This window comes from Rattus norvegicus, chromosome 8 (genome assembly GCF_021556685.1).
Source record: "Rattus norvegicus strain SHRSP/BbbUtx chromosome 8, alternate assembly SHRSP_T2T, whole genome shotgun sequence".
NCBI classification, from domain to species: domain Eukaryota; kingdom Metazoa; phylum Chordata; class Mammalia; order Rodentia; family Muridae; genus Rattus; species Rattus norvegicus.
In genome coordinates this window covers 130,368,424-130,395,556 of record NC_141541.1, presented here as the reverse complement: position 1 = coordinate 130,395,556, position 27,133 = coordinate 130,368,424, and the positions used below count along the sequence as shown (strand labels likewise).

Genomic DNA, 27,133 nt, shown 5'->3' with positions numbered 1-27,133 from the left:
CAGGTCTTTCTCAGGTTGACTTTGTCAGAGTATTTCATCTACTGGATAAGAAACTAAAAGATGGCTATAATAAAAAGATGAACAAAGGCGGGGAGGACGCGACAAATGTTCTATTTTATATGTATGAAAATGTCATAATTAGTGTACGATTGACACAAAAGCTGAGAAGGGTAGATCCTAACAGTCTGCCAAATGAGTGAAGGGGACCCTCATATGTGCATGGCTGGATTATTACATGGTGTGGCTGCTACAGCACAGTATGGTTGTTCCTCAAAGAGTTAAATAGGAGTCCTAGCCCTCAGGAGGTGGGTGCAGGCAGATCTCTGTGAAGAGTTTGGGGTCACGCATGTCTATACAGCAAGTTCCAAGCTAGCAAGGACAATATACTCTGTCTTAAAAATAAAAACAAAGAGACCGAGTTAAAATAGGTTAATATGGGGCTGGAGAGATGGCTCAGTGGTTGAGAGCACTGACTGCTCTTCCAGAGGTCCTGAGTTCAATTCTCAGCAACCACATGGTGGCTCACAACCATCTGTAATGGGGTCTGATGCCTCCTTCTGGTGTGTCTGAAGACAGCGACAATGTTCTCCCATAAAATAAATCTTAAAATAAAAAAACCCCAAAACTTAGAAACAGGACTTTAAGTGAAAAAAATTATACAAAATATCTAGACTAAGCAAATTCATAAAAACAGAAGCATCTGTGGTCTCAGGGACTGGAGTGGGGGCACAGAGAGTAACCACTCATGTGTATGATGTTCTTCCAGTAGTAAAAAATGTTCTGGGATTAATGGTAATAGTTGAAATATATAATATTGAATAGTTGTGGATATACTAAAAAAAAACCCAAAACAAACAAAACCGAGTTGCACCCTTTAAATTATAAATAAATAAATAAATAAAAATAAATAAAAAAAACAAGAACATAAAGTGGTAACCACCTGATCAAGGCCACAAGCTATGGAACCTGACGTCCAATCTCCAGCTCTGAAGTAAACACAGTAAAACTTAAGTAATAATCTGGGACGCACACCAGAAGGCCAAACATTGTCTTGTACTTTATTCTTTTTGCAAAAGAACCACTCTCTGCAACAAAAGCAGGCTCTCTCCCAGTCTTCTCAGCTGATTCCAGAGGCATACCATGCTGCTTTCCGGAAAACGATTCATCCTCTGTAGGAAAATGTTTTGATCCTGTGGTTCTCCGTATCTGTGGAGTCAATATCGAGCACCTCTATGCACTCTGCAGGTCCAGGAATAGGCGGAGGCCCCCAAGAACAGTGCCTGGGTCAAGATGGACCTCTGACCTGCATGATGGCTTGTCCAGACTGACCCCATCGGTGCCTCTCAGCAACCTTCAATTCTTATTCACTTTTTTGTTTGTTTTGTCTTGTTTTATTTTATGTGTGTGTATCTGTCTGCACATATGTTGAGTGCCATGTTTGTGCCTGGTACTAGGAGAGGTCAGAAGAGGGCGTCAGACATGATAGAAAGTGAGTTACAGATGGTTGGGAGCCACCATGTGGGTGTGAGAAATTGAACCCAGGACCTCTGCAAAAACAGCAAGTGTTTTTAACTGCTGGGCCATCTCTCCAGCTTCTCATGCTTGGTCTTGATTGGTGCCTGGCCAGCATGAGCACAGGAAGCCCTCACAGACAAGGAAGCAGGCAAGAGGGGTTTGAGACTTGTTACCATTTGAAACAGTTTCATTACCACTGGGTCTTTTTGGCCTTGATTCGCTGATGTGAGAGTTGAGAGAGTCATGAGGACTAAGAAAGAGGCTTAGAGAAAGACAGATTGGGCTGACTGTCGTTCTAGAACTCGTTAGCTGTGTGTTGGAAAAGTTAGCTCCACCAGCCCCTGAGACTTGGTTTCACCTTGGTTTCACTCCTCGTGGAGTGATCTAGACGTTTCAATATGTCAAAGAGGGCCGAGCAACTGTAATGCTGTGAATCAGTTTTGCCCTTGCTCCCGAGAGAGATTAAAGGAGTTCAGAACTAGGAGCAGAGGTTGTTGCCAGAAGTGGGGCAAAAAACGGGAGTCCAGGGTAGAAGAGAAAACAAACACAAAAGCACACAGAGGAACCAGACCTTGCGGAGCTGCAAACCTCCTCATACGATCTGTCTGGTGGTGACTGCAGTATGTAGGAACAGAGGCGAGGTGAAGAGGGAAACTAGGGTGGGAGAGTGAGAGGTTAGGTGGCAGTTAGCAGAAGCAGCAGACCGGCTTCCTGCTTCCTCAGCATGAGAATGGAGAAAATCTCCATTTGCTGGGTCCTGGCTCAGGGGGGATCAGAGCAAAGGTGGTGATATCAGCAGGGGGCACACAGTCTCTGTGTGTGCATTACTCCACGGCTACCTGGCTGCAGGCTCTTACCTCCAAGTGGGAAAGAATTCAAATTCCATACCCAGCAGCTTTAACTTACAAATAAGTGTTTATTAGCCCAAGTTGCCTTCTTTTTTGTTGGATTCATAGGCATCACAGACGACCTAAGGCATGACACACTACATGTTTGTTGTTTTGTCAGGAGGCCCTGCCAGCTGTCAGTGCTGGGCTACATGAAGGACCCTGGTCAGGTGGCAGGATTCTAATCACGTGGTTTTTTTTTTTTTTTCAGGTACCTGCCAAGTTGCTGTGCAACCCAAGATCACAAAGTCTTCCAGGACGCCCCGGTGCACAAGAATCAAGGCCCTATACCAATACTGAAGGACTTGGGCCTCATGCTGTGGTAGTCATCTTCCCTTACAGGAACTAATGCTTTAGCCTTCAAGCTGTGAGGTGGTCAGAGGCCAGGGTCTGGTCCGGCATCTCCCTGTGGCTGACAGGGCTGCACTCCCAGGCTGCCCTGGAAGCAGTCCTACTTGCAGACCCATGGCTGGGTATCATGGTTATCTTTACAGTGGATCTATTCAACCGACTGTCATCACTGCTGCTTGCTCTCCTTCCAGTCCGGTGGGAACTTCCTGTGGATCAGGGTGAGCCCACAGAGGATGAGGAACACCCCTCCCCACCACAAGATCTCCTGGCACTCTCCATACAGCACGTAGCCTAAGATGGCCTGTGGAAGAGACAGCTGTAAGGGGCCTGGCCTACCCTGGTAGGGTCCACCATTCCTTGGCTGACTTCTTCCTGAGGGGGAGTAGAAAACAGTCTGGTGCTTCACATCCAGCAACCACCTCCATGATCAATCCATGTATTTCTGTCTCCTCTGTGGAAGTCAGAGTTTACTCCAATTGAGCACTGAGGCTCAAGAGGCCAGCAGGTATGGCCAGGACATAGTACCCAGTTATCATAAACCCAAGCTAGGCTGTCTTCCAGTTCAAGACTGGGTTCCCTTGACCAGACCCCCTTTTTTTTTTTTTCCCGGAGCTGAGGACCGAACCCAGGGCCTTTCACTTGCTAGGCAAGCGCTCTACCACTGAGCTAAATCTCCAACCCCTTGACTAGAGCCTTAAACCCCATAGCTAATGTTCCAGTTCTTGCCAAGGAACTTCAGATAGCTGATGCTATCCCAGAGTGACACAAGTTTCATTCCTAAGTTGTCCATGTTTAACTGTCTCTTGCCTGGAGCCAGTCCAACCTGTTTTACTTCCTGTCCTTTCTAGTACCTGGAAAAGCAGGGGTTTCCCAAGGACAACTTACCCAGGACCCTAAGAACAAGCCCACCTACCAGGCTACTCACCGAGCAAAGTATGTTCGAAAAAGTCACTGTGACAGACGCAATGGCCGAAGACATAGAGAAACTGAGCCCGCGGCTAAAGAAGGTCCACATCAGGGAATTGGTGCTGGCCATGGCAATAATGCCTAAGACACATAAGCCAATATTCACCTGCAGGAGAGAGTGTCGGTGCAGCTACAACCACCATGGGCATACCCTTGAAAGACCGGGGGATCTTTAGAAGTCTCCTACAAAGCATATGCAGACCCCGATTGACAGAATGTGGAATTTGCCTGCAGACAGGGGAGAGGGTTATCTTCTACGAAGTCCTCAAATGTCTTGTAGCTGAGTAGTCATCTGGGAAGGGATGACTTCACAAAAGGACTGCAAGTCGCCAGAAATCTATTAATCAAGCAGTCCCCTGTCCAGGTCAGGATCTAATTCTCCGTTGCAGAAGCTGGCTCGACCATCGGCCCACCCCAGCAGGCGCTCAGTCAGAACTCTTGCCAAGGTCAGGAAGAGATGGGCAACCGGTTATCTCACCTTAGGTGTTACATGCTGGAAAAGGCTAGGGCAAGGGGGCTTAAACTGAGAGGTGGGCTTGGAGGTTCTTCCCCGGGGAGGCAGGACCTAGAACCAGGTGGTCCCGCAGGGCGCAGGCGGAAACCGAGGTTGAGCGGCCTCCTCCCGGCCCCGCCCTCCTCCCGGTCCCGCCCCCTTGTGGCGCCCCAGGCCGCACCTGGCTCCCGAAGGCCAGCTTGGCGGCGGCGGCGGCCAGGGCCCCGAACGCACCGGCGCACATACAGTTGAACACGCCCCAGAAGCGGCGCCGCATCGCGCCCTTCTGTAGGCGAGCGGGTAACTCCACGGGTGAGTCAGGGTAAGCGGCCGCAGACACGGCGGCCCCCGAGGACTGAGGCCGGGCCGCCATGAGGCCCTCTGCGCCCGCCACAGCCGACTGCTACGCACACCGCCACCCGACGTGAGCCCGGCGAGGGCGGAGCCTGGCGGGTGAGGCGAATCTGCCGAAGCAGGGAATCCGGCACCGAAGCGAGCCTACGAATAAAGGGAATCTGGAGCCGAGCCCCTGCAGCTGATGCAAACCGGAGACTAAGGAGAGCCTGCGACTCAGGCGAACCTTGGGGATGGGAATCTGTTAGCGAGGACCTTGCGCCACTGAAGGGGACGTGCAACCGGGAGGCACCTACTGCAAGAGAGGAATCTGCTGGTGACGTGAACTTGGGGAGGAGGGGAATTTTCTCTGAAGCGAACCTGCCAGGGAAGAACCCTGCATTCAGGGGAAACCTGCGACTGAGAAGGCGGGGCAGTCTGTAGCTCCATATCTGCCACTTTACATGGATGCGCACCTAAAATGCTGATCCTGAAGCCAATCTGCGCGTTCAAGGCACCTCTGCTCCCTCGTGGATGCCGACGGAGGAGGATGGGTCTGGAGACCGGCCGCTTAGACAGGACATAGCTTGGGAAAACTGCTAAGAGAATAACGCTTATTACTCATTCTGCCTGGACCATCAGAACCACTTCTAAGTCCATGTAAAGTAATAAAAAACAACAACAACAAACAAATAAACCCCTAAAACAAACAAAACCCATAAAGTGTCATCTACGTCGGTCTTTCCAGATACTCAGGATTGCTGAGGCAGTAAGATTGCAAGTTAATGGTCATCCTAAGCAACTTAGGGAGATACTCACTTAAGAGGGCTGAGCGGCCAGGCATGGTGGCACACGCCTGTAATCTTAGTACTTCTGAGGCCGAGGCAGAATTACTGAGTTTGAGGCCAGCTGCCAGACTTTTTGAGACTATCTCAAAAAGATGTGGGTTGGGGATATAGCTCAGTGCTTCCGCAATACATTAAAAAAAAAAAAAAAGAAAAAAGAAAAATCCTGAATTCAGTCAATAGTAGTGTGTATAGATATGTGTTGGGGAAAATTTTTCCTTAAAGAGCAGTGCTGTAGGGTTGGGGATTTAGCTCAGTGGTAGAGCGCTTGCCTAGCAAATGCAAGGCCCTGGGTTCGGTCCTCAGCTGGGGGGGCGGTGGTGGGGGAAGAGCAGTGCTGTAGAAGTGTATAAAGTGGGCCAGGTGTGTTGGTTAGGGCACCTCGGAAAGCAGAGGCAAGTGGATCTCTGCGAGTTCGAAAACAGCCTGATCTGCATAGCTCTACATAGCCAGGGCTACAAAGCAAAACTTGTTCTGTAGATATATAAAACACAAATAATATTGATATGTTTGGGACTTGGATGAAACATTTTATTCCGTTAGAGAACTTTTTCATGGACATTCTTACATGCCACCTTGCTTGACATGCAGGTGGCTTTGTGGCTGAAATAAAGGGATGGATTACAGGGGCTAGAGAGACTGCTTAATGGTTAGGCAGCTCACAACCTTCCCACAGCTCCTCCCAACCTTATACTTCCAGGGGAGCCGATATTCTTTTCTGGCCTTCACAGGACCTGCCCTCGTATGTATATATGCACAAACATGTTACACACATATACATGTACATCATGTTGCACATTACCAGATGCACATAATACACGAAATTAAATTTTAAATAGAAAGCACACAGTATCCCGATTGTCCTATGTGGTATAAACCACCCCACTTCCCAGACAAGGAAACTGACACTCAAGGGACTCACTGTGCTGCTCCACTTAGTAGTGGAGTGTGGCAGAGACTTCACTCCAGGGACTAGAAAGGTAATACAGTGCTAGTAGCACAAGTGGCCTTAATTATGTTCTGGCAGAGTACTACTCACACATCTTACGCATGCTCTGTAGAGAAATAGTGGGAAACAGTGTATTGTCTAGCTATGTGACTTCCAAAATTAGGGATTCTAAACTAAACTAAGACCAAGGAAAGCTAGGGGTTGACCTGGGTTACTATTTGTGTATCCATGTCAAAACCTGACTAACCTGGGTGTGATGTGTACAGATAAAATCCTAGGATGTGGAGGTAGAGGCAGGAGAATCAGGAATTAAAGGGCATTTTTGCCTTCCCAGTCCGTTTAAAAGCACACCTGGATTACATGAGACCCCGCTTCTCCTTTGGCTTTGATTATTATGCTCCTGCTCAAAAACCTCAAAACTAGGGCCGGAGAGTTAGCTAAGAGATTAAGAGCCCTTGTTCTTGCAGAGGGCCTGGGTTTGGTTCTCAGTACCTGCATAGCGAATCACAACCATCAGTAACTAATTCTAGGAGATCTGACACCCTCTTCTGACCAAAGAATACTAGGCACACATGTGTTACATGTACACACACAAAGGCAAAATATTTATACACACTTTCTTTAAAAAATATTTTATTGGAAAAACTGGACATGTAGAAAATGGCCATGATAACAGTTACAGAACAAACAAACAAACAAACGCATATGAACAAGTTCAATACAAAAGAGCCATTGGGTTCACAGTGATTTTATCTAAGGTGAATCTAAGGAGAAAACGATCTGACCAGAATTCACCAGAGAGACCTCAGCTATAGGCTTTTAAGGGTCTTCCAGAACTTACACATGACCTGAAATGCACTGTTAGCCCACGTAACAGCCTGCTGAGTCTGCATGCAGAATGCCCATCGGAATGCTCAGCATTGCCCACCATGACTCACCATGGAGGTCTTTTAGTCTACCATGTGAGCAAACACAGTATCACTTTAAAGAATCAATCTAAACAAAGTGATGTGTAGGAAGACAGCGGGCATCCTTAGGATTCATTCTTTTTTCCTTTCTTTCAAAAATACATTTTCAGCACGCAACTTTTCTGTCTCCTGTAATTAAAAAAAACAACAACAAAACAACAGGAAATTAAGTATCTAATTGTTACAGTTATTTTCTTGACTAAATTCATTAAGTATTCAAATAAAAGCTACATGTTCTATTTATAGGTTGATATTAAACATCTGGCGTCTATGAGAACTTAACCTGTTTTAACAGTATTACTGGGTAGCTCACACACACTTAGAATCCTACCCACTGGGAAGGCTGAGACAAGAAGACTGCTGTGAGAGTTGTTTCAGACTGGATTTCAGAGTGTGACCCTGTCTCATAAAACCCAAAGTGAAATAGCAGTGACCAATTTACTAAAATAACTCTTTAAAACCACCATCTATTTAAACAGCTTCAGTTTTACCTCAGCAAGCCTGATATTTTCCTTCTTCAGTCGCACTACATATTGAATCTTCTGATGTAGGTTTTGATGACCTATCAATTTCCCATTTTCCTCAGCAAGAAACTCTAGTTGTTTTCTCAGCATTTCCATTTCCTGTCAATCCAAGGATGGGAAGGCCACATTATGTATGTCTTTTCAAAAGCACCAATCAAGTGGTGGTCAAGCTTCTGTGGGCATGCATCTCCACACATGTATGTCTGCACACCGTGCATGTCTGCACACCAGAGCAACTGAACCAGAGATCTGGTTTGTGCTTATTCTACTTAAGGATTTCGACATAACAAGGAAAACCTAACACACCTGGCAAGTTCTCTCTCTCTCTTCATACATTTCTTCCAACTTTGACCGCAATTGCTCCTTTTCCTGAAATGCTCTGGACTCCAAAGTTCTGGTTCGCTCAACTTCCTCGCTCATTCTGTGGCAGAACTTCTCCTTGCTGTCAAGTGCACTCTGGACTTCCTCTAGACTGGAAGAAGCATCAGTTTATGGAATTTCAAGGACATAGAATTATAAAACAGAACTTAACTAGGTTTTTTTCTTCTAAGTACAGAATTTTGATCTGAAAGTATCACTGATCTTCAGGTCTCCTGTATAGTTGGCAAAAGAACACAGGCTGGAACTGGGTGGACCGAAGTGGCAGAACGCTTTCCAGGCCCTGAGCTCCACACTCAGCATGGAGGAGAGTGTGCTGCCTATCAGACATAACTGCTTTGTTAGGTCAAACCTTTCATTCTAATAAAAACTCATCAAGCCATTTTATTTATTTGGAGCCAGACTCTTCTGTAGCCCAGGCTAACATCATAAAATTTTAGTATAAAACTTAGTTTGTCCAAGAGGAGATAGAAGTAAGGTATCATTAGAGTCTGTAGGCTTTATTGTGTCTGACCTCAGAATAATCATTTCTGCTTTAAAAACCTAGTCCTCTCTGAAAAAAATAAAATAAAATAAAATAAAAAAACAACCTAGTCCTCAAACAATGGAACATTAGTCCTTTCCTTGGGTGTGCACTTTACCCATTTTATGTAACTCAATGAGAAAATGTGGGATCTCACCCACGTTTTGGAACTGTTTCAGTTTTATAAGATTTCCATTTGGAAACATTGGTACAATGTATACAGAGTGCAATACCGACTGCTGAAATGAGGTGGTGCTCAGATCTAAACCTCTCCCCAGGCCAACTCTGTCTAGGATGTGTTTCCAGCGCATGCTCAGAGGACCCAAGGAGATAATGCAGGCAAGTGTTCTACGTCTGCTTTGGTGAGATAAAAAGTTCATGTGCTGCCTCTGCCTACCTTGCTGTGGGTTAGGTACGGTGGCTTGAATATGAAAAGTTCCCTCGGGCTCAGGTGTTTTCACTTGGCTCCGAGCTAACTAGCACCATTTTGGAGGCTGTGGAGCCCTTAGGAAGCAGAAGCGTCCTGGAGGACGTCGTAACTCTGGGCCCACGCCCAGAGGTCACATGATCTGTCTGAGGCAGGGCTTCCTCTGTGTAGCCCTCACTGTCTTGGAACTTACTATGTAGACCAGCCTCCTGAGCTCTGGGATCGAAGGTGTGCACCACCCATTTTTATTGCCGAGCCACATTTCCGTTTTCTTCCTGATCCCTGACTGCAAATGCAATAGTAGACTTAGCTTCCTACTCCTGAACCACGCCTTTCCCCACCAAGATTGGCTACATATCAACTGGAACTATAAATCCACACAAAACCTTCCTTCTTCTGTTTTGTCAGTACTGTATTGAAGCAGTGAGAAAGAAATGAAGGCAACTTGGCTTCTTGTTTATGAAACTCAGTCGATTTAGCAAAAGAGAACGTGAGCTCATCTACTTCCCAGTAGCAGCTGATGTCTGTCATAAGCTGAGCATGGTGAGTTCTACCTTTTCCTTGCTGGATACTGGTTTTCTTTTTTTCGGAGCTGGGGACTGAACTAAATCCCCAACCCCCAGATACTGGTTTTCTAAGCCCTGAGGATGTCTGGTCTACATAGTAACTTTAGGCCACCCAGGACTCCAAGGCTACAAAACCAGACTTTGAAAAGAAAAGAGGAGAAAAGCAGCATGGGGTAAAGCTGCCCTCATCCACCACTGGCTACTGCTGCTCTCGTCCTATGGAGACTTGATGTTGGACTGTAGTGGGCATAATGTAGCCAAAAATCAGATACTGGGGAACACCTCAGTTCCTGATGGTATCACCAAGTCCCCTATCGTATAAAGTTAAGTATTCTCTGCCTATGCTACTGCAGTTTGATATCCAGTCCCCAGCATTTAAGAAAATGTGTGTATTTGTGCCCACAGTGCAACGTGAGCTCTTCATGCTTCAAGGACCGCACATCACCAAGGACTTCTGCCACCACACAGCGTCCACACAGAAAGCTACCAGGTCTCAAAGGATGTATCTAAATGTGCTATAGTTCTACAAACTAGCTGGATAGTTCGCCACCTATATGTCAGATTAACCACTACTAGCTGGAAGCGTTAAGCTGCTCTTATTGTCACGAGGAGAAGTCCTCACAGCAACTCAATAAACGGAAGGTTGTGTGTGTGCTTTGTTTGTTGGAGTGACTTTACTGGAAACCCCTGTTGAGAAAGTGGCATCAAGAAAAATAATTTTGGTGCTAGAGAAATGGCTGAGTAGTCCATAAAGGGCAGGCAGGTGACAACTGCCTGAGTAGCTAGAAGGGCTCCGATGTCCTGTTTTTGGCCTCTGCAGATACCTGCATACCCATACATAGACACATGCACATAAATAAAACTTTTAAAATCTTAAAGACTTTGATAAACATCAGTTATACTCCCATATACCTCCGAAGGAAAAAAGTTGTCTGATGGATGGATGTTATTTTCACTTTAGAGGAGAATTACACCCTCACTGGGTTCATAACTCTGTAACGCCAGTTCCAGGGGAATCTGATGACTTCCTCTGGCCTCTGTAGGTACCATGCACATATATGGTTCACAAATAAGCAAAGCAAAACACCAATACACATAATATTAAAAAAAAAAAAAAAAAACAGGTCAGGCAAGATAACTCTGTGGGTACAGCAATTGCTGTATGAGCCTGATCCCTGCAACCCATGGTGGCAGAAGAGAACCAGCTCTCACATCTGTCCTCAGACCTCCACACCCTAGGCACGGCATGCATATACTCCCCCATAATAAAGTTGGAAATATTTTTAAAAGGATTTGAACTATAAAATAGCACACTTACTCTGTTTTCATTTTTAGCATTTCTTCAATAAGTTTATTCTATAATAAAAAAGAAAAAAAAAAGGATGGTTAGATTCTTTAATACTTTTACTTTAAAAAAGATGAGAGGAACAAGTCCGTTTTCCTTTGTGCTAATGAAACCAAATCAATGTCCATTTCCAGAGTCCCATATGTATATTCAAAAGGCTACTGGTTCACAAGCTTCCAGCACGGTGCACAGAAGACACTCCACTTCTAAGTCCTAAGTGGACAACTTATGTGGGAAATGGCAGCACAGACACAAACACATTCTCCCTTCTGTCCATGGTTAGAGCCACAGACCATGGCAACTGTTCTGTGCTAGTCTCCCAAGTACTGGAATTACAGACAGATACACTTTTACTTCTCAATTACACGTTAATATATAGTTCCTATAATAAACAGCCATGAATGTTATTTATAAAAGCAATTCTCACAGAAGAAATTTGTGTTAAAAAAAGCCATACTTTAGCAAGTCTCTCTCTGATAATCTCCTCTTCATATTCATTCTTCAGCTGTTGGCTGTCTGGACGACTCTGACTGCTGCATGGATTAGTAAGCAGACAGGGAAACATCGTCAAGTATATTCAGGAATTAGTTTAACATTTATCATATGTAGCTACAGCGCAGCTAACACTGGTGATCAGTGCAAATGATCAGTCTGCCCACATGGAATAATAGAGTCCACCCAGAACTCAGACTGATTCTTACACCATTATAAAAGCAAAGAGCACAGTGCAGAAATCTACCAAAGCCTGGTGGAAAGTCAGTGGAGAAACTTGGCTAAGAGTGGCAACCTGCAGTTCAGCAGTGAATAAAGGAGAGCAGACTGTCAGCTGCTACAAGAGGGTAGTCTGGTAGTCTGCTCTCTGGGACCTGATTCTTCCTACATTGGGTTTCCCAGACTGTTAGCTTGGAGTTTCTGATGACTACTCTGGCTTCACATGTATATAAACATCATGAACTCCTTTCACAGAAAATATAAATCCCTTCACAGAAAATAAATGCTCTATCAACAAATTAAGAGACTACAGTCTGGACTGCACTGCATCTCTGCAAGGCTGCCTAGGTTGAGAAAGTAAATGTAGCTCAGTGGCCAGCAAGACTTCACAGGAGAACCTGCCTGAGTGATGTGGGCTTTGCTAGGAATCTCTTCTACGAGCAGTAGACAATTAAATAAGGCTTAATTAGCACAGCACAGCACAGCAGGGCTTCTCTCTTCTTTCACAACTGTAGCCTGGTCAACTGACAATGTCAAAGTCACCCGGGGTCAAAGAAAGGAGTACAGTGTGTGCAATGAGCCACATTTAGGGGAAAGGAAAAAAAGATCGTCAAGATCCAGACAGTAGGGCTGGAAAGAGGGCTCAGCAGTCCAAAGTATCTGCCACTCCTCCGGAAGAGCAGGGTTTGATCACCAACATCTACACGGTGGGAGACAACCATGTGACACTGTGTGATGACTGCCCCAGCAGCACACTGGCACCAGGCACAAACTGTTACGGATATACATATGGACAAAGCACCTGTATACATAAAGTAAGATCCAGACATTAAGGATTTGAGAGCTTGTTAGCCATAACATTACAACCATTCAGCATGGTGATTGAAAGCCAGGCTTGGTAGCACACAGTGTTGATTCCAGTACTCAGCAGGGAGAGGCATGTGTATCTCTGAGTTTGAGGCCAGCTTGGTCTACATAACTAGTTTGAGGCCACCCAAGGCTACACAGTAAGATGGTTTCAAAAGGAAAAATCAAACAACAAAACAAAACAAAACCAAAAATAACTATATACCAACACAATGTTATTTAAAAACAGCTTGTGAACTAGATTGAGTTATAGTTTGCACAAACCTGAAAAGAAGTAAGATAAAGTACTTTAAATTGTGGTTTAATAAATGACTTGGGAAAGTTATATAACTTCATAAGACTGGCAAGGTGTGGAGCTCATGGGAAATAGATGAGTGAACTTGCAGATATCAGAATCACCTAGAACAGTTCTTCTCAACCTTCCTAATGCTATGACCCTTTAACACAGTTCCCTGCGTGGTGATTCCTAACCATAAAATTATTTCATTGCTACTTTATAACTGTAATTTTGCTGTTATGAATCACAATGTAAATATCTGATATTCAAGATATCTGATATGCCACCCCAAAGGGGTCACAATCCACAGGTTGAGAACCGCTGACCTAGAGGGAGTTGCTTCTTATAAATGACTTCCTCCAGTCCCTCTAAGTCAGTTCTGTGGCTTGACTAAGATGTGACAAGAAACATTTGTTGTCAGCAGAACTGCCTTTAACAATCCCACGTGAGGTTAGGAGTACTGAATGCTCTTCCTGAGGTCCTGAGTTCAATTCTCAGCAACCACATGGTAACTTATAACCATCTTAATGGGATCCAATGCCCTCTCCTGGTACAACAGTGTACTCATATAAATAAGATAAATCTTTAAGTCTCAGGGCAGCTTCTGAGTATGTCTAGACAGTTTCTAGACTTCTAAGATTATCTTTAAAAGCACGGACCCAATCTGGGGGTGGTGAAGTTGAAGAAGAGTTCCATCCCAGGGAATTCTTTCTGGTCCAATTTATCTGCCTGCTTTTTTTTGTTGCTGGAGACAGTCTTACATAGCCTAGGCTAGGCTTCAATTTGATATGTAGCCAAAGATGACTTTGAACTACTGATCTTTCTTTACAACTTGAGTAGGGTACAGGCAGGCACATATCATTATGCCAAGTTTATAAGTGGTCATTTCTGTTGTTAATCCTACTGTAAAAGTCAGTGAATAACATCAACACTCTACACTAACAAAAGACACACACACACCAGCACCCGGGCTTTTCACTCTCTGCTTTGCTTTTGCTGAGGATGGCTTGGCCGGCCTAGGCTGCTTTCCCTGAATCATATTGGTAGGATACTCTCCCTTTTTCTGCAGGTCTTCATAAATCTTATTTACCTACTTTACAAAAATAGCTGGGCAGTGGTGGCACACACCTTTGATCCCAGCACTTGGGAGGCAGAAGCAGAAGCAGAAGCAGAAGCAGGTGGGTCCCTGAGTTAGAGGCCAGCCTGGTTTACAGAGTGAGTGCTGGGACAGTCAAAGCTACACCTATAAACCCTGTCTCAAGAAAACTGTAACAAAAAAACCAAAAAGCCTGGTGTAGTGGTGTGTCAGTTTAGTCCCAGCATGAAGGGATCTCTGTGAGTTCAAGGCCAGCCTGGTCTACAAAGTGAGTTCTAGAACACTAGAGCTACTTAGTGAGGTCTCAAAAACAAACAAATGAATGAACAAAACAAAGAACTTTAAAATGCAAGTAGTTTGGTTTAAAGATTTCACAATCTGAATATATTCCAAATGCTTAGTTCACTGAGCTGATAGGTGGTAAATGTCTTACCTTGCAACGCTAGAAAAAGCCCACATCCCCATGAGACTGCACTTCTCAGGTCTCGGGGATGCCCTACGTCTGGATGTCCTTCACACTCACTCACTGAAGTCCATGCAGGCAGAGCAGTCCAGGCAGAGGCCCTGCTCTTACTCACCTGCTCTCCCCCTGCCTCTTCATATCATCCAGCTGAGTCTGCAGGAGCCAGGTTCTCTCTCTCAACTGCTGAGACTCCAGGCGCAGATTTTCCATTTCACACAACTGATCCTGAGAACACACCACATAACCACGGTTTTAAGAAGGCAGGTTAGACTGGGCGTTGTTTTACCTCTCAAGGTTGTGACTGAAGCTGGGTGTAATGGCACACACCTTTGATTCCATACTTAGGAGGCAGAGGCAAGCAAAACTGTAAGTTTGAGGCTAACCTGGACTACATAGGGAGTTCCAGGACAGCCAGGGCTATGAACTGAGATCCTGTGTCACCCCATACCACTCAACAAAAAAGATTGTGACCAAGACAGGTATTCCTTTCTGTGTCCCTCTTTAAGCGACAGGTGTTATTGTATCAAACAGTTTGTGACAAGCACTAACAAGTCGTAGAACTGCGACTCACAAACACGTTCAGTGTCTGAAACAGTTTATTAATGTAATATAACTCAGCCAAGTTCCTCTAAGAGAAAAAATGGATAGAAAATCTCTGGTAACTGCTTTCAATTATTTGATTCTATTTAATAAATTCCAATTGAGCTACATATTAAAAACTGATGCCAAAATGTGCACTTAATTAGATCCTAACTTTATAGCCAGGAATGGTGGCATATCCATGTCAACCCAGCACTCAGGAGGCCGAGGAAAGGAGGACGGTGAGTTCAGAGCCGATCTGGTCTACATAGCTACCTAGTGAGACCCTATCTCAGTAAGGGAAAAGGCAGCTAGGGAGATGCTCAGTGGGTAAAACACTTGCCTACTAAGCGTGTGAGGACCCGAGCTTGAATCCCTTGAATCCACGTAAACCTGGGCACATGTTGATAGTTCCTATTCTCTTTATAGTGGTGGTGGGGAATAGAATCCCCATAAGATTTAGATCAGCCAATCTCTGACACACACAGCAGCAAACAAAATACAAGGTGAAGGCTGACATCTATGGTTGTCCTTCAACTTCCACACACATTCTATGATACATGTGTCCCCACTCATACAATGAACAAACATACACACACACACACACACACACACACACACACACACACACACACACACTACATCATATACAGACCCTCATACATCACAAAAGACAAGGGAAAGGGCAGAAGAGGAGAAAAGAAAGAAAAAGTTAAATCTCAAACCACACTGAAAGCCTGAGAAGACAGCTCAGTCAATATAGTGCCTGCTCTGAGACCCTCCCTAAAAAGTAGGATGGAAAGTGATAAATACATGTGATGTTGACATCTGGCCTCCACAAGCATATGCATGCATTCACCTAACACAAGCATTCATTAAAACTGTGCTGAGACAATACATTGTAGTTATTAAGCTGGCCAAGATTCAGATATTGGACATACTATGAGGTGAAAATCAAGGAATCAGGCCTCTTCTTCCTCGCCCATGACATGCAGTTTGTGGAAATTATATAACCTTGTGTAAACCTCTATATAACCATGTGTGAACTTCTATATAACCATGTGTGAACTTCTATATAACCATGTGTGAACCTCTATATAACCATGTGTGAACCTCTATATAACCATGTGTGAACCTCTATATAACCATGTGTAAACCTCTATATAACCATGTGTGAACTTCTATATAACCATGTGTAAACCTCTATATAACCATGTGTGAACTTCTATATAACCATGTGTAAACCTCTATATAACCATGTGTGAACCTCTATATAACCATGTGTGAACCTCTATATAACCATGTGTGAACCTCTATATAACCATGTGTGAACCTCTATATAACCATGTGTGAACCTCTATATAACCATGTGTAAACCTCTATATAACCATGTGTAAACCTCTATATAACCATGTGTAAACCTCTATATAACCATGTGTAAACCCTCCCACACGGCAGGGAGAGGGTTGTAGACTTCAGTAAAGTATATCAGCATACACTGAAAAGTCCTTTAAAGGGAAGGAAAGGAAACTGGGAGCTCCCAGGGACAACAAACTAGACTGCATGGGGTCGAGGGTGGGAGGAAGACTTCTCTACCTATGATACGGTCTGGCGTTTTGAGTTCAGATCAGCAACAGTTAAGAAGCTGTTGCCTTTTAATAAAGTTTGCTGAGAAAGAGTCATGCACCTTCATCCTGAGGATTTCAGCGTTTTTGACTTCTCTGTCTTCGTTTAGCTTTGTGACGAGGTGTTGCAAAGACATCTTAGATGCCCTTCCGTCTTCTATCTCTTGTTCTTGTGTTTCCAAGAGTTTTGCCAAATGAGTTTGAAAATGGGGTGGTGTTTTTGGACTCTGAAATAAAGGCACACGGCATCCAAATACTTGACTACATGACTTGCTATGAAGATTTCATTTTCTGTCTTTACACTTAGCAGATAAAATATGCATTTTCATAAATGCCAAACCCCTTGAGTATGGTGCATGCTGACAAAGGTCATTTAGCTCATTTTTTTAATTATTATCCAAATAAAGCAAGACTTTACCAAGTAGAAAGCAGACAAGGGGCATGCTAATGAAGAGCTTTTCTTTTAAAATAACAAAAAGCAACAACCCCCGCCCCCCATTATTTACAATTTTTTCTTCTTTTGAAAAACTGCTTATTCCAAATGGCCACTGAAGGAATGGCCATTCACAGCCTGCCCTACCTGGGGATCCAGCCCATATACATACAAACCCAGACAATATTGCTGATGCCAAGAAGTGCATGCTGATAGGAACTGGATATAGCTGTCTCCTGAGAGGCTTAGCCAGAGCCTTACAAATACAGGGGCAGATGCTCGAAGCCAACCATTGAACTGAGAATGGGGTCCTCACTGGAGGAGTTAGAGAAAGGATTGAAGGAGCTGAAGGGATCTGCAATACCATGAGAACAACAATAGCAACCAACCAGAGCTTCCAGAGACTAAAACGCCATCCAAAGAGTACACATGGACTGACCCATGGCTCCAGCTGCATATGTAGCAGAGGATGGCCTTGTTTGGCACCAATAGGAGAAGAAGCCCTTGACCTTGCCGAGGCTGGACCCTCAAGTGTAGGGGAATGTCCAGGTGGGGAGGTGGGAAGGGGTAGGTGGATGGGTGGGGGAACACCCTCACAAAAGAAGTTGGGAGGGGTGGGATAGGGGTTTGTGGATGGAAAACCGGGAAAGGGGATAAGAGCTGAAATATAAATTAAAAAAGTCCAAAAAAAAATTTAAAAAAAAAAGAAAGGGAGATATGGGAGGTATGAGAGAGGGTAACTGAGAGGAGCTGGGGTCAAGAAATAGAAGGGGAAGTGATGTAATTCTATTTTAATTAAAACATTTTAAAAGTTAAAAAAGAAAGAAAGAAAGAAAGAAAGAAAGAAAGAAAGAAAGAAAGAAAGAAAGAAAGAAAGAAAGAAAGAAAAACTGCTTATTCTGAAATGCAGTGTCCGGGCACGTACCTGTGGATACTCAGGAGCAGAGCCCATCACGTGCTCCAGCTGCTTCATCTTCAAGTTGTACTCACTCTTCTTCTGCTCCACTTCCTCCTTCTCCTGGTTTAACTGGGCACATTCAACAGATAACAGGTTATAGTTTAGAAAATAACCCAGAACACACAGTCCAATTAGAAAAGACAAGCTTCACCATTGCCAACCATCAGAGAAAAGCAAATCAAAATTACAGTACTATGTCCTTGTTAAGATAAAAAAGATGTTCTAATCAGGACATGCAGAGACTACACAGTTCCTGGTAAGCCAATCACTACAAACTCATGGGAAATGGGGAAGGTCATCCCTAAAACAAACTAGAACTTCCCATATGGCCAGCAATTTCAGTTCTGGTCTATATCTGAAGGAAATGAAATTACGTTTGTGTTTGTGTGTGTGTGTGTGTGTGTGTGTGTGTGTGTGTGCGTGTGTGTGTGTGTGTGTGCATATATAAGTGTTCACATGTGTGTAGGCTTACTTATGTGTGAGACTGAGTGTCCATGTATGTATATGATCTGTGGAGGTCAACTGCTGCTGAGGCAGTTTCTCAGTTCACTGCTCCAGCTAGGCATTTTGCTCAGGGCGGTCACGTTTCTGCTTACTGCATACTGGGATTATAAATGGGCCACCATGTCTACCTGGCTATTATGTGAGTTCTGCAAATCAGAAATACTTGCCTGGCAACTGCTTGATACACTGAACCATCTCCCCAGTTTGAGACAGGACACTTGAAGAGAGGGCTACATTCCTATTTTTTTTTTTTTTTTTTTTTTGGTTCTTTTTTTCGGAGCTGGGGACCGAACCCAGGGCCTTGCGCTTCCTAGGTAAGCGCTCTACCACTGAGCTAAATCCCCAGCCCCTACATTCCTATTTTAACCACAGCTTTGTTCACAATAGCCAAAGAACAAAGTAACTCTAAGTATCTACCAGCAAATGCAAAAAACGAGTAATGCTGAGGTAAAAAGAACATTGGTCAGCCTGAGATACAAGCAAACTCTGTCATCTGCAGCAAAATGAATGAGCCTAGAAGATGCCATGTAGTTGATAGAACCCAAGTGAAGAAAGACAAGGATGTTGCTTCTCTGTGGAATCCACAATGGCCTAGCTCAGAGCTGTTATGTAGAATAGTGGTTACCAGACACTAGGGAGTTGAAGAGCCATGGATGGGAGATGTCAGAACAGAAGAACAGGGGTTCAAACAAAAGCAAGTTGTTGAGATCTAATGCAATTTTGAGCATACACAAAAATAATATATAAAGTATAGTTCAAAATGATGACAATAGATTTGAAACTGTAGCACAAAATCATATGGTAGATCATGGATATGTTAACCAACTTGATTTAATCATTTTAAACAACACACACACACACACACACACACACACAGATATGCACATATTGTAGCAACACACTATGGTAGGTGAGGAGCCCAATGTTCCTCCCAGAATTCCCTCCCAGAATTCAGGGGGCTGAAGTAGGAGGGTTACCATGAGTTTGAGGACAGCCTGAATTCTAGAGTATCAAGCTAGTCTGGGCTACCTATTGAGTACCAGGCAAGCCATGGCTAAGGGCTACATAACAAGATTGTTTCAACCCATTCCAGTAAAACCTATCAATATGAACCTCATAAGTGCATCCAATTATCGCAATGAAAATTGTTTTATTCTGAATATAAAGACATGTACCTGCACTCTCAGTCCTCTGGGAGGTGGAAACAAGAGAATTATGAGCTCAAAGCTGACCTACTATAAATGATGAGACCCTATCTAAAACAACAGAAAAAAAAGTTTCTGAAATGTTATATATCTATGTGTGCACAATTCATTACTCTGAAGCATGCTATTGTTCTATCTTAATATCTTATTGTTTTCAGCCATAACCTCACTGCAGACAATGCTGTCATGTGTCAGGGACACATATGTCAGGACAGGAAGAGAAGTGGCTAAGTGAAATTCACATGTGGAAACCCAATTTCACAACCCATAGTTGAAGGACAAAGTTCCTAATTGATCTATTTGTTCTATTTCTATATGGAGAACTTTGTCAAAGCAGAAACATATTGTGCTATTCTTTGCTGGTGTCTGAGTGGCTGAGTGTGCTGCTCACCTTGTGCTGAAGTTCCTGGATCAGAGCCTCCTTCTTGGTCAGCTCTTCCTGGGCAGACTGCAGTAGTCCAGAGTGCTTTTTGGAGGCCTCTGTGAGCATGTTCAGCTGCTCAGTGGCATGGGCCAGATCTTCACACAGCATATCCCTCTGTCAGGGAATAATGTTCCAGAGGAAATTTTTCTTAACCATGCCATTCAATTCACAAATAATTACTACATTACTACAACATTTTAAAGTTAGGAAAGGAAATATTTAAATATTTAAAGGGTTTTCCTTTGTATGTAGCAGGTCCAGCTGTGACTCAGCAGCTCAGTCTCCTGTTTGAGGTTAGGCAGAGCTCTCTTCTCAGTCAGGACTTTAGAGCTGATCTTCTTATGAAGAACACTCAAGAAGCAGGCCTTAGCTACTGTCTCAATAGTTTAGTTTCATGAGCTTATATGACTATGATATTTTGCACACATGCATGTGTGTATGTGTGTGCATACCTATGTGACATGTCCAGATGTCAGAGGTCATGTCAGGAATCTTTATTATCATTCACCTTATTTTCAGTAAGACAAAATCGTTCACTGAACCTGAAGTAAACCATTTTGGCTAGACTGGCTGGCTAGCAAGCACCCTGGCTCTGTCTGCTTCTGCCCTCTAGTGCTACATAGTTTTAGACCTCAGCTGCTGAGCCCAGCTTCTACATGAGGATCCAAGCATGGGCTTTCATGCTAATGCGGCATGCACTTTATCTACAGAACTATATCCTTAGTCTGTCTCTGGTTTTTATATCCTAGAAGGCAAATAGCCGTTAAAGATGTCTCTAGCCTCAGCACTCAGAGAAGAGCTGTAGCAGCTCACCGTGACACTGGCTACCAAAACCTCAGAGAATAAGGTGGTGCAAAGTGGCAGAGAAATCCTAATGGCTGCATATGTAATTTCTACTTACACAGCATACGAATACTTTGGTGACCATGCCAGAGCAGAATCTGGTCATCCTCCCGTCTCATATGGACATGTGACACCATTTTCAAGATGATGATACAAGGGCTAGAGATACAATCAGCTGCTGACAGAGTGCTGTTGCTGGGGACTGAAGTTTGGTTCCCAACATTCACACTGGGCATCCCTAACTACCTTAAATCCAGCTCCAGAAGATCCAAAGCCTTCTTCTGGTCTTTAAGAGTACTACATACACACCACCCTACACAAATATATATATATATATTATATATATATATTCCCACATAGATAGGTAGATAGATAGATAGATAGATAGATACATACATACATACATACATACATACATACATACATACATACATACATAAGGGCCCGAGATACCAGATAGCTCAGTCAATAAAATCCTACCATGTATCCTAGTTATCTTGTTAACTTGGTACAAAATAGAGTCATCTAAGAAGAAAGCCTCAATTGAATAACTGCCTAGATTTGATTTGATTGGTTTGTGGGTAGCACCATCGCTAGGCATGGCAGAATCATGAGCCTATTAGTTAGCCAGGGACTGAGGGGTCACGCAGTGTTCCTCTATGGTGTCTGCTGCCTTCATATTCTGCCCTGATTTCCCTCAACGATGGCGTGTGATCTGGAAGTGTAGGACAAATAGAAACTTCCTCCAAGTTGTTTTCAATCAGTGCTTGGTCACAGCAACAGAAAGGAAACTCGTGCAACATGAAGACTGGAGTTCAATTCTTAACACTCATATGAAGGCTGGGCATACTGCTGTGCCTATAAACACAGCACTGGGGAGGCAGAGACAGGAGCATGCCTGGGTTCATGAGCTGAATAGTCAGCCTAATCAGTGAGCTCCCAGGCTGCCTCGAACTCACAGAGATCCACCTGTCTCTGCCCCCTAAGTAGTGCTGGGATTAAAGGCATGCGCCATCATACCCAGCTGACTTATAGGGTTGTTTTGTTTTGTTTTTTTGTAGGTATGTACTTTTTATTTATACCTGGACGCCCCTCTCTCTCTTTGTTCTCACTGGGTAACTCTGGCTGACAGGAAACTTCCAGGTAGACTTGCTCTGGCTTCCCAAATAGTGGGTTAAAGGCAGGAGCCTCCACACTCGGCTTTCATCAATTTTTAAGAATTGGGATTTGAATGGGAATTACATGATTTTGTGTCTACAGTAATTCTGTACTTTCCCTTTCAAGTTTTCCTTTACATCACTTGGAATCTCTCTGATATCCTAATACTTGCTAAATTTTCTCCTTAAGATTCCGATACATTTTATTTTTGTGAATAGGACTTAACATCATCTCGTCAGCCTCTTGTTGTCAATTATTCCTTTAAAAAAAGCCAGAGGCAGAGGAATTCTTTGAGTTCAAGATCAGTCTGGGTAATGCAGTGAGAGCTTGTCTCAAAGAGAAAAAGGGGGAGGAGGGAGAATGAAACGAGAAATAGATAAATAAAAAGAAAGTGCCATGTTAATACCTACCTCGATGTCCTCTGAGAGAATTCTCAGTCTAAGAGTTTCTTTCAGTTCCAGGATATCCACTTCCTGTCTCCTGATCAACTCCTTGCTCTCTTCTTTGTCAGCCACAGCAGCAGTGTATTTGCACTGCAGAAAACAGAGGCACAGCACGAGAGCTTCTGCTAGAGTCCTGCTTATCAGCAGGCACCACAGCAACTTAGAGGATCTTAGATCCACGGCGAGCACCATATTAACAAGCTAATTCACTAACACTTCAGGGTGGCAGCTGTTGTTTTGCTTGTTTGTTTTTGAATTTGTGTGTGTGTGTGTGTGTGTGTGTGTGTGTGTGTGTGTGTGTGTGTGCACACGCACGAAGCAGGAGAAACATGTGGTTATAAGATGTTTAGTGTGGGGGATGCATCAGGTCCTTGGAAGAACAGCAACTGCTCTAACTACTAAGCCACCTCTGCAACCCAACAGACCCTTGCTAGGGAAGGAGTAGGAGCGAGTGCACATGGTGAAGAGCAGCAGGGCAGTCACACAGGGTTAGAGAAAACCATCCCACTCTGTCATCTCATCAGTCTGCCTGTGAAGATAAATACAGATTGAAGCAAGCCCCTTCGGAGCAGAACTCATGCAGATAAAAACCTTTACCTTGGCCCAGGCAAAGGGCAAAGCATCAATAACAACAGCTATTTCAGAAAATGATATTGAGCCTCAGACCAGGGACACAGTTCCATGTAATAAATATGCAAATTTAACTAAAACATGCATTTGTTTCTTGAGGCAAATAAGGAGCCCTCTTTAGCCTTAATTGTTTATGTATTTCTAATCAGTGGTTGCAGAAAGGTGCAAAGAACACTATTCCAGGTCAAAAAGACCTGGCACAGAAATGCTCTTGTCCAGAAACATGCACACTGCACATCTCAGAAGTCCTCTGGGTGTTAACTTCTACAGTCAAACCTACTCTGACATGCAATCCTCTTACCTGCTGGGATGGCTAACAGACCCCCAAAGAACCTGTGAACCGTGCCCTGCTAAGCTCAGTTCAGCATCTGTGACAGGACTTACACTTATGTCTTGCAGCTCTTGTTTCAGGGTGTCTATGGCTTCTGATTTTTCACCAGCTGATGTTCTTAACTCCTGGATTTGGTTCATGAGGTTGGTGACAAGTTCCTGACAGGGACAAAAACATTTATCTGCAAAACCAGTGACATTATGGAGATCATTTTAATGGATGAACTGTTGCAGTTTAAATAAAATTTTCCTTATACTCTTGCATTTGAACACTGATTCCCAGCAGCTGGTGGTGCTTGGGGGCTTGCGGACCACTTGGGAGGTGAGGCCTAGTTGGAGGAAGTGGGTACTATGGTTACAGGCACCTTCATTTTTTACAAAAGCTCTCTGGGCTTCCTATTAGGTGTTATGCAATAAACAGCTATAGAGTTCCTTATCAACATAAAGCCAGGCCTTGCCTTTCATGAGTCAGAATAAGTCTTTCCTACTATAGACTTTTTTTTCTGGGTATTTGATCACATCAGGAAGGAAAGTAGCTAACATACAAACTACTTCTGTTTCCTAATGGTAACAAAGAAAGTCGATTTACTTTAGCAAAATATTATGTGACATTCCACCTTTTACAATTTTTCCCCCTTGGACATAGGGTTTTACTATGTAGCTCAGGCTAGCTTTCATATCTCTATAAAGCCCAGGCTGGCCTCTTAACTACTGAGGTTCTTGCCTCAGTATTCTTGGTGCTTGTGATGACAGGGTTAGACTATTTTTATATATGGACAGAAAAGTCACTTTTATTATCCTGGCAAAGTCAACAGTAAGGATTTGAGACTGTACACCATCGACTTACAGTCAGTAAAACAGGGTCTGAGTAATAGCAGTCTAGTTGAAAAACTCAAGACATGTTACACAAGCTGTCTAAAGGAACAGAGTAAATGTGGATGTGGCAGCACACGCCTTTCGCCTCAGTGCTGGGGGGCGGAGAGATATTCTGAATGAGGCCAGCATGGTCTACATAGTCATTTCCAAGCCATTCAGTGCTATGTAGTGAGACCATGTCTCAAACAAACAAATGAAAAACAGAGAGACAAGAGTAGTTTGTGGTTGAGGTTATGAAACAAATGACCTAATTGAATTCCCGTTCTCCAGCGCCCTTAAAGGACCTAAATGTACATGGACCAGGCAGTTTGTAAGTCAGCCTGCAGGAGGGAAAGGGTGCAGAAGACAGGAAGGCCTGCGTGGCATTATCAAGGAGATGTGAAGAAGGTACAATGACAAACACCTGTGTCCCAGGAGCTTGGGTAAAAGGACTGCGATTTCAAAGCCAGCTCAGGCTACACAGAGAAACCACTGACCTAATATTAAATACACACCACAACAAAAATAAAGAACCAAATACAGAAGAACACTGGGAACTCTACCCACCTTGTCAGACTCCCTAGACTTCTCCAGACAGCTGACAACATTTTCAGCAGCAAGCAAGCTTTCTTCTAGTTCCTGTACCTTTGCCATCTATGGTAGAAAGTAAACAGTCACATCATTAAATCAACAAACCCAAGCTGACAACTGCATTGAACACCAGTCCATAACAACGCCACAAGGACAATGGGTTCTGAGGTCTTGACCAACTGAACACCAGTACACATCATTACAGCCACACGGGAATTAGAAAATAGACGAAAATAATAGAATCAGCGCACACACACACATACACACACACACACACACACACACACACACACACACACACACACGGAGGAAGAGAGGGAGGGAGTGAGAACAATAAAAAAAATTTAAGCCAGAGAGTGGGAGTGGTGGCACCCAACTTTAATCCCAGCACTTAGGAGGCAGAGCAGGTGGGTCTCTGAGTTGGAGGCCATCCTGGCCTACAGAGTAAGTTCCAGGATAGCCAAAGCTATACAGAGAAACCAAGTTTCAAAAAACAAAACAAAACCAAAAAAAAATTTAAAAAAACAAAAACAAAACAGAACTAGTAAGATGCTATCCTAGCATCTAGAAGGCAGGGCCTGGAGGCTCTTAAAATCAGGGAAAGCTACAGAGTAGCTAATTTCAGGGTAGTAGTTAATTTCAGGGAAGCTACAGTGTGATCCTGCCTCAAAAAACCAAGGGTAGCCAGGTACAGTGGCACATGTGTGTAATCCCAGCACGCTGAGAGCCGGAGACCAGGTTGGTCTCCATAGAAGGCTCCAGGTGAGCCAGGATTACACAGATATCCTTTCTGAACAATGTACTAACAAACAAGGTCTAGGATATAGCTCAGAGGTAGGAACCCTAAGTTTGAACCCTAGCAGCAGCAGCAGCAGCAGCAGCAGCAGCAACAACAACAACAACAATAACAACAACAACTACAACAACACGCCTTTCATTAGTGACACTTTCTTGTTTGGATTTCAGGAATAAAGTTACAAATTTCAAACTCTACATTCAAAACAGAAGCTGACCTGCTTTTCACATCTGGCCATCTCTTCCTGTTTTTCCTGACGTACAGTTTCAAGAGCCTTTAAGATTTCTCTGGAAAAGAAGAAGTAATGGAATCATGAAATGAACATGCAGACTCAAAGTCATTTAAGTGAAGTCCATTAGGCAAATCTTGGGTTAGCATATTCCCATGGAGATCAAAAAGGTGAATGTATTTGTTCACAAGTATTTAGTGAGGAAGTGTTTTCTCTGGGGTCTGGTATTTGATAACCTAGCACACAGCACACATTATTATTACCTCTGTCTGAGATGGACTGTAAAGCCCATGACCACAGGGACGTCTCATTCTCTGCCTCACTCTGAATTCCAGCACCCACAGCACAGACCCGGGCTCACTGGACATGACTACATGTGATTTCCTATACCTCAAGTAGTGGCATGCTCTACCTTTAACAGTGTACCAGGGCCAAAAACAATCACAAATGAATGCTATAAACAGTGACCAAAACCCAACTATTCTCCCTAGTAAGATCATGAGGTCACTGACAGACTCACTGAGAGACAGGGATGAGACAATGAGAGTCTCGGGGGGGGGGGGGGGGGGAGAATAGAAAAGGATTGATAGCAGACAGACATAAAGTCACCCCATACTCCCATAATAAAAGGATAGTCAGTGGCCTGCAGTGGTGGCATGCACCCATCCTAGCCCTCAGGGTACAGTGGCAGGCGGGTGGATCTCTACTAGTTAGTTATAGGTCAGCCAGGATTGTATACTAAGACACTTCTCCAAACAAAACAAAACAAAATAAAACCAAACTATACCAAAACCAAGCTGACCAACCAACCAAACACCCCTCCAAACCAACAAAAACAAAGAATAGTTAGTTATATTCTTAACTGAAGTGTCCTTCTTCACAGCCACTTCTACAAAATTTGCTCTTCACATTAGAATACTTAAAGGAAAATAATTCCTTTTTTTAAAATAAAAAAAATGTGTGGTGCTGGGATTTAAACCAGGCCTCAAGTATACTAGGAAAGTGCTATATCACTGAGTTATACCCCTAAATGAAAATAACTAGGG

At 43.7% G+C, this 27,133-nt stretch overlaps 2 protein-coding genes and 1 long non-coding RNA gene across 5 annotated transcripts in view; 1 reads left to right on the top strand and 2 right to left on the bottom strand.

Moving 5' to 3' along the window:
• Positions 1-2,411: 2,411 nt before the first annotated feature.
• Tmem42 (transmembrane protein 42) lies at positions 2,412-4,914 on the bottom strand. 2 transcript variants are annotated; one of them, XM_087563025.1, is made up of 3 exons: positions 4,394-4,633; positions 3,679-3,825; positions 2,412-3,204 (listed from the first exon to the last, which is right to left on the bottom strand). In XM_087563025.1, exons 1-3 carry the CDS (start codon positions 4,583-4,585, stop codon positions 3,181-3,183), a joined length of 363 nt encoding a protein of 120 aa, XP_087419151.1. In that variant the 5' UTR covers positions 4,586-4,633; the 3' UTR covers positions 2,412-3,180.
• Positions 4,915-6,955: 2,041 nt separating this feature from the next.
• Kif15 (kinesin family member 15) overlaps positions 6,956-27,133 on the bottom strand; it is a 71,036-nt gene continuing 50,858 nt past the window's right edge. The window contains exons 23-35 of one of the 2 annotated variants that reach the window (XR_015626761.1): positions 26,076-26,145; positions 25,039-25,125; positions 23,671-23,775; positions 22,624-22,746; positions 20,180-20,326; positions 18,047-18,148; positions 16,751-16,915; positions 14,600-14,709; positions 11,528-11,603; positions 10,638-11,081; positions 8,138-8,303; positions 7,799-7,930; positions 6,956-7,436 (exon numbers count right to left, since the gene is read on the bottom strand). Coding sequence is in view for 1 of the 2 variants with exons in the window: in NM_181635.2 (NP_853666.1) it covers positions 7,380-7,436; positions 7,799-7,930; positions 8,138-8,303; positions 11,044-11,081; positions 11,528-11,603; positions 14,600-14,709; positions 16,751-16,915; positions 18,047-18,148; positions 20,180-20,326; positions 22,624-22,746; positions 23,671-23,775; positions 25,039-25,125; positions 26,076-26,145 (1,378 nt within the window). In the remaining variant the exon portion in view is untranslated. 2 annotated transcript variants of the gene reach the window in all.
• LOC148004401 (uncharacterized) lies at positions 8,230-10,377 on the top strand. The gene is made up of 2 exons (XR_015628174.1): positions 8,230-9,702; positions 10,131-10,377. It is a non-coding gene; the product is annotated as an uncharacterized LOC148004401 (long non-coding RNA).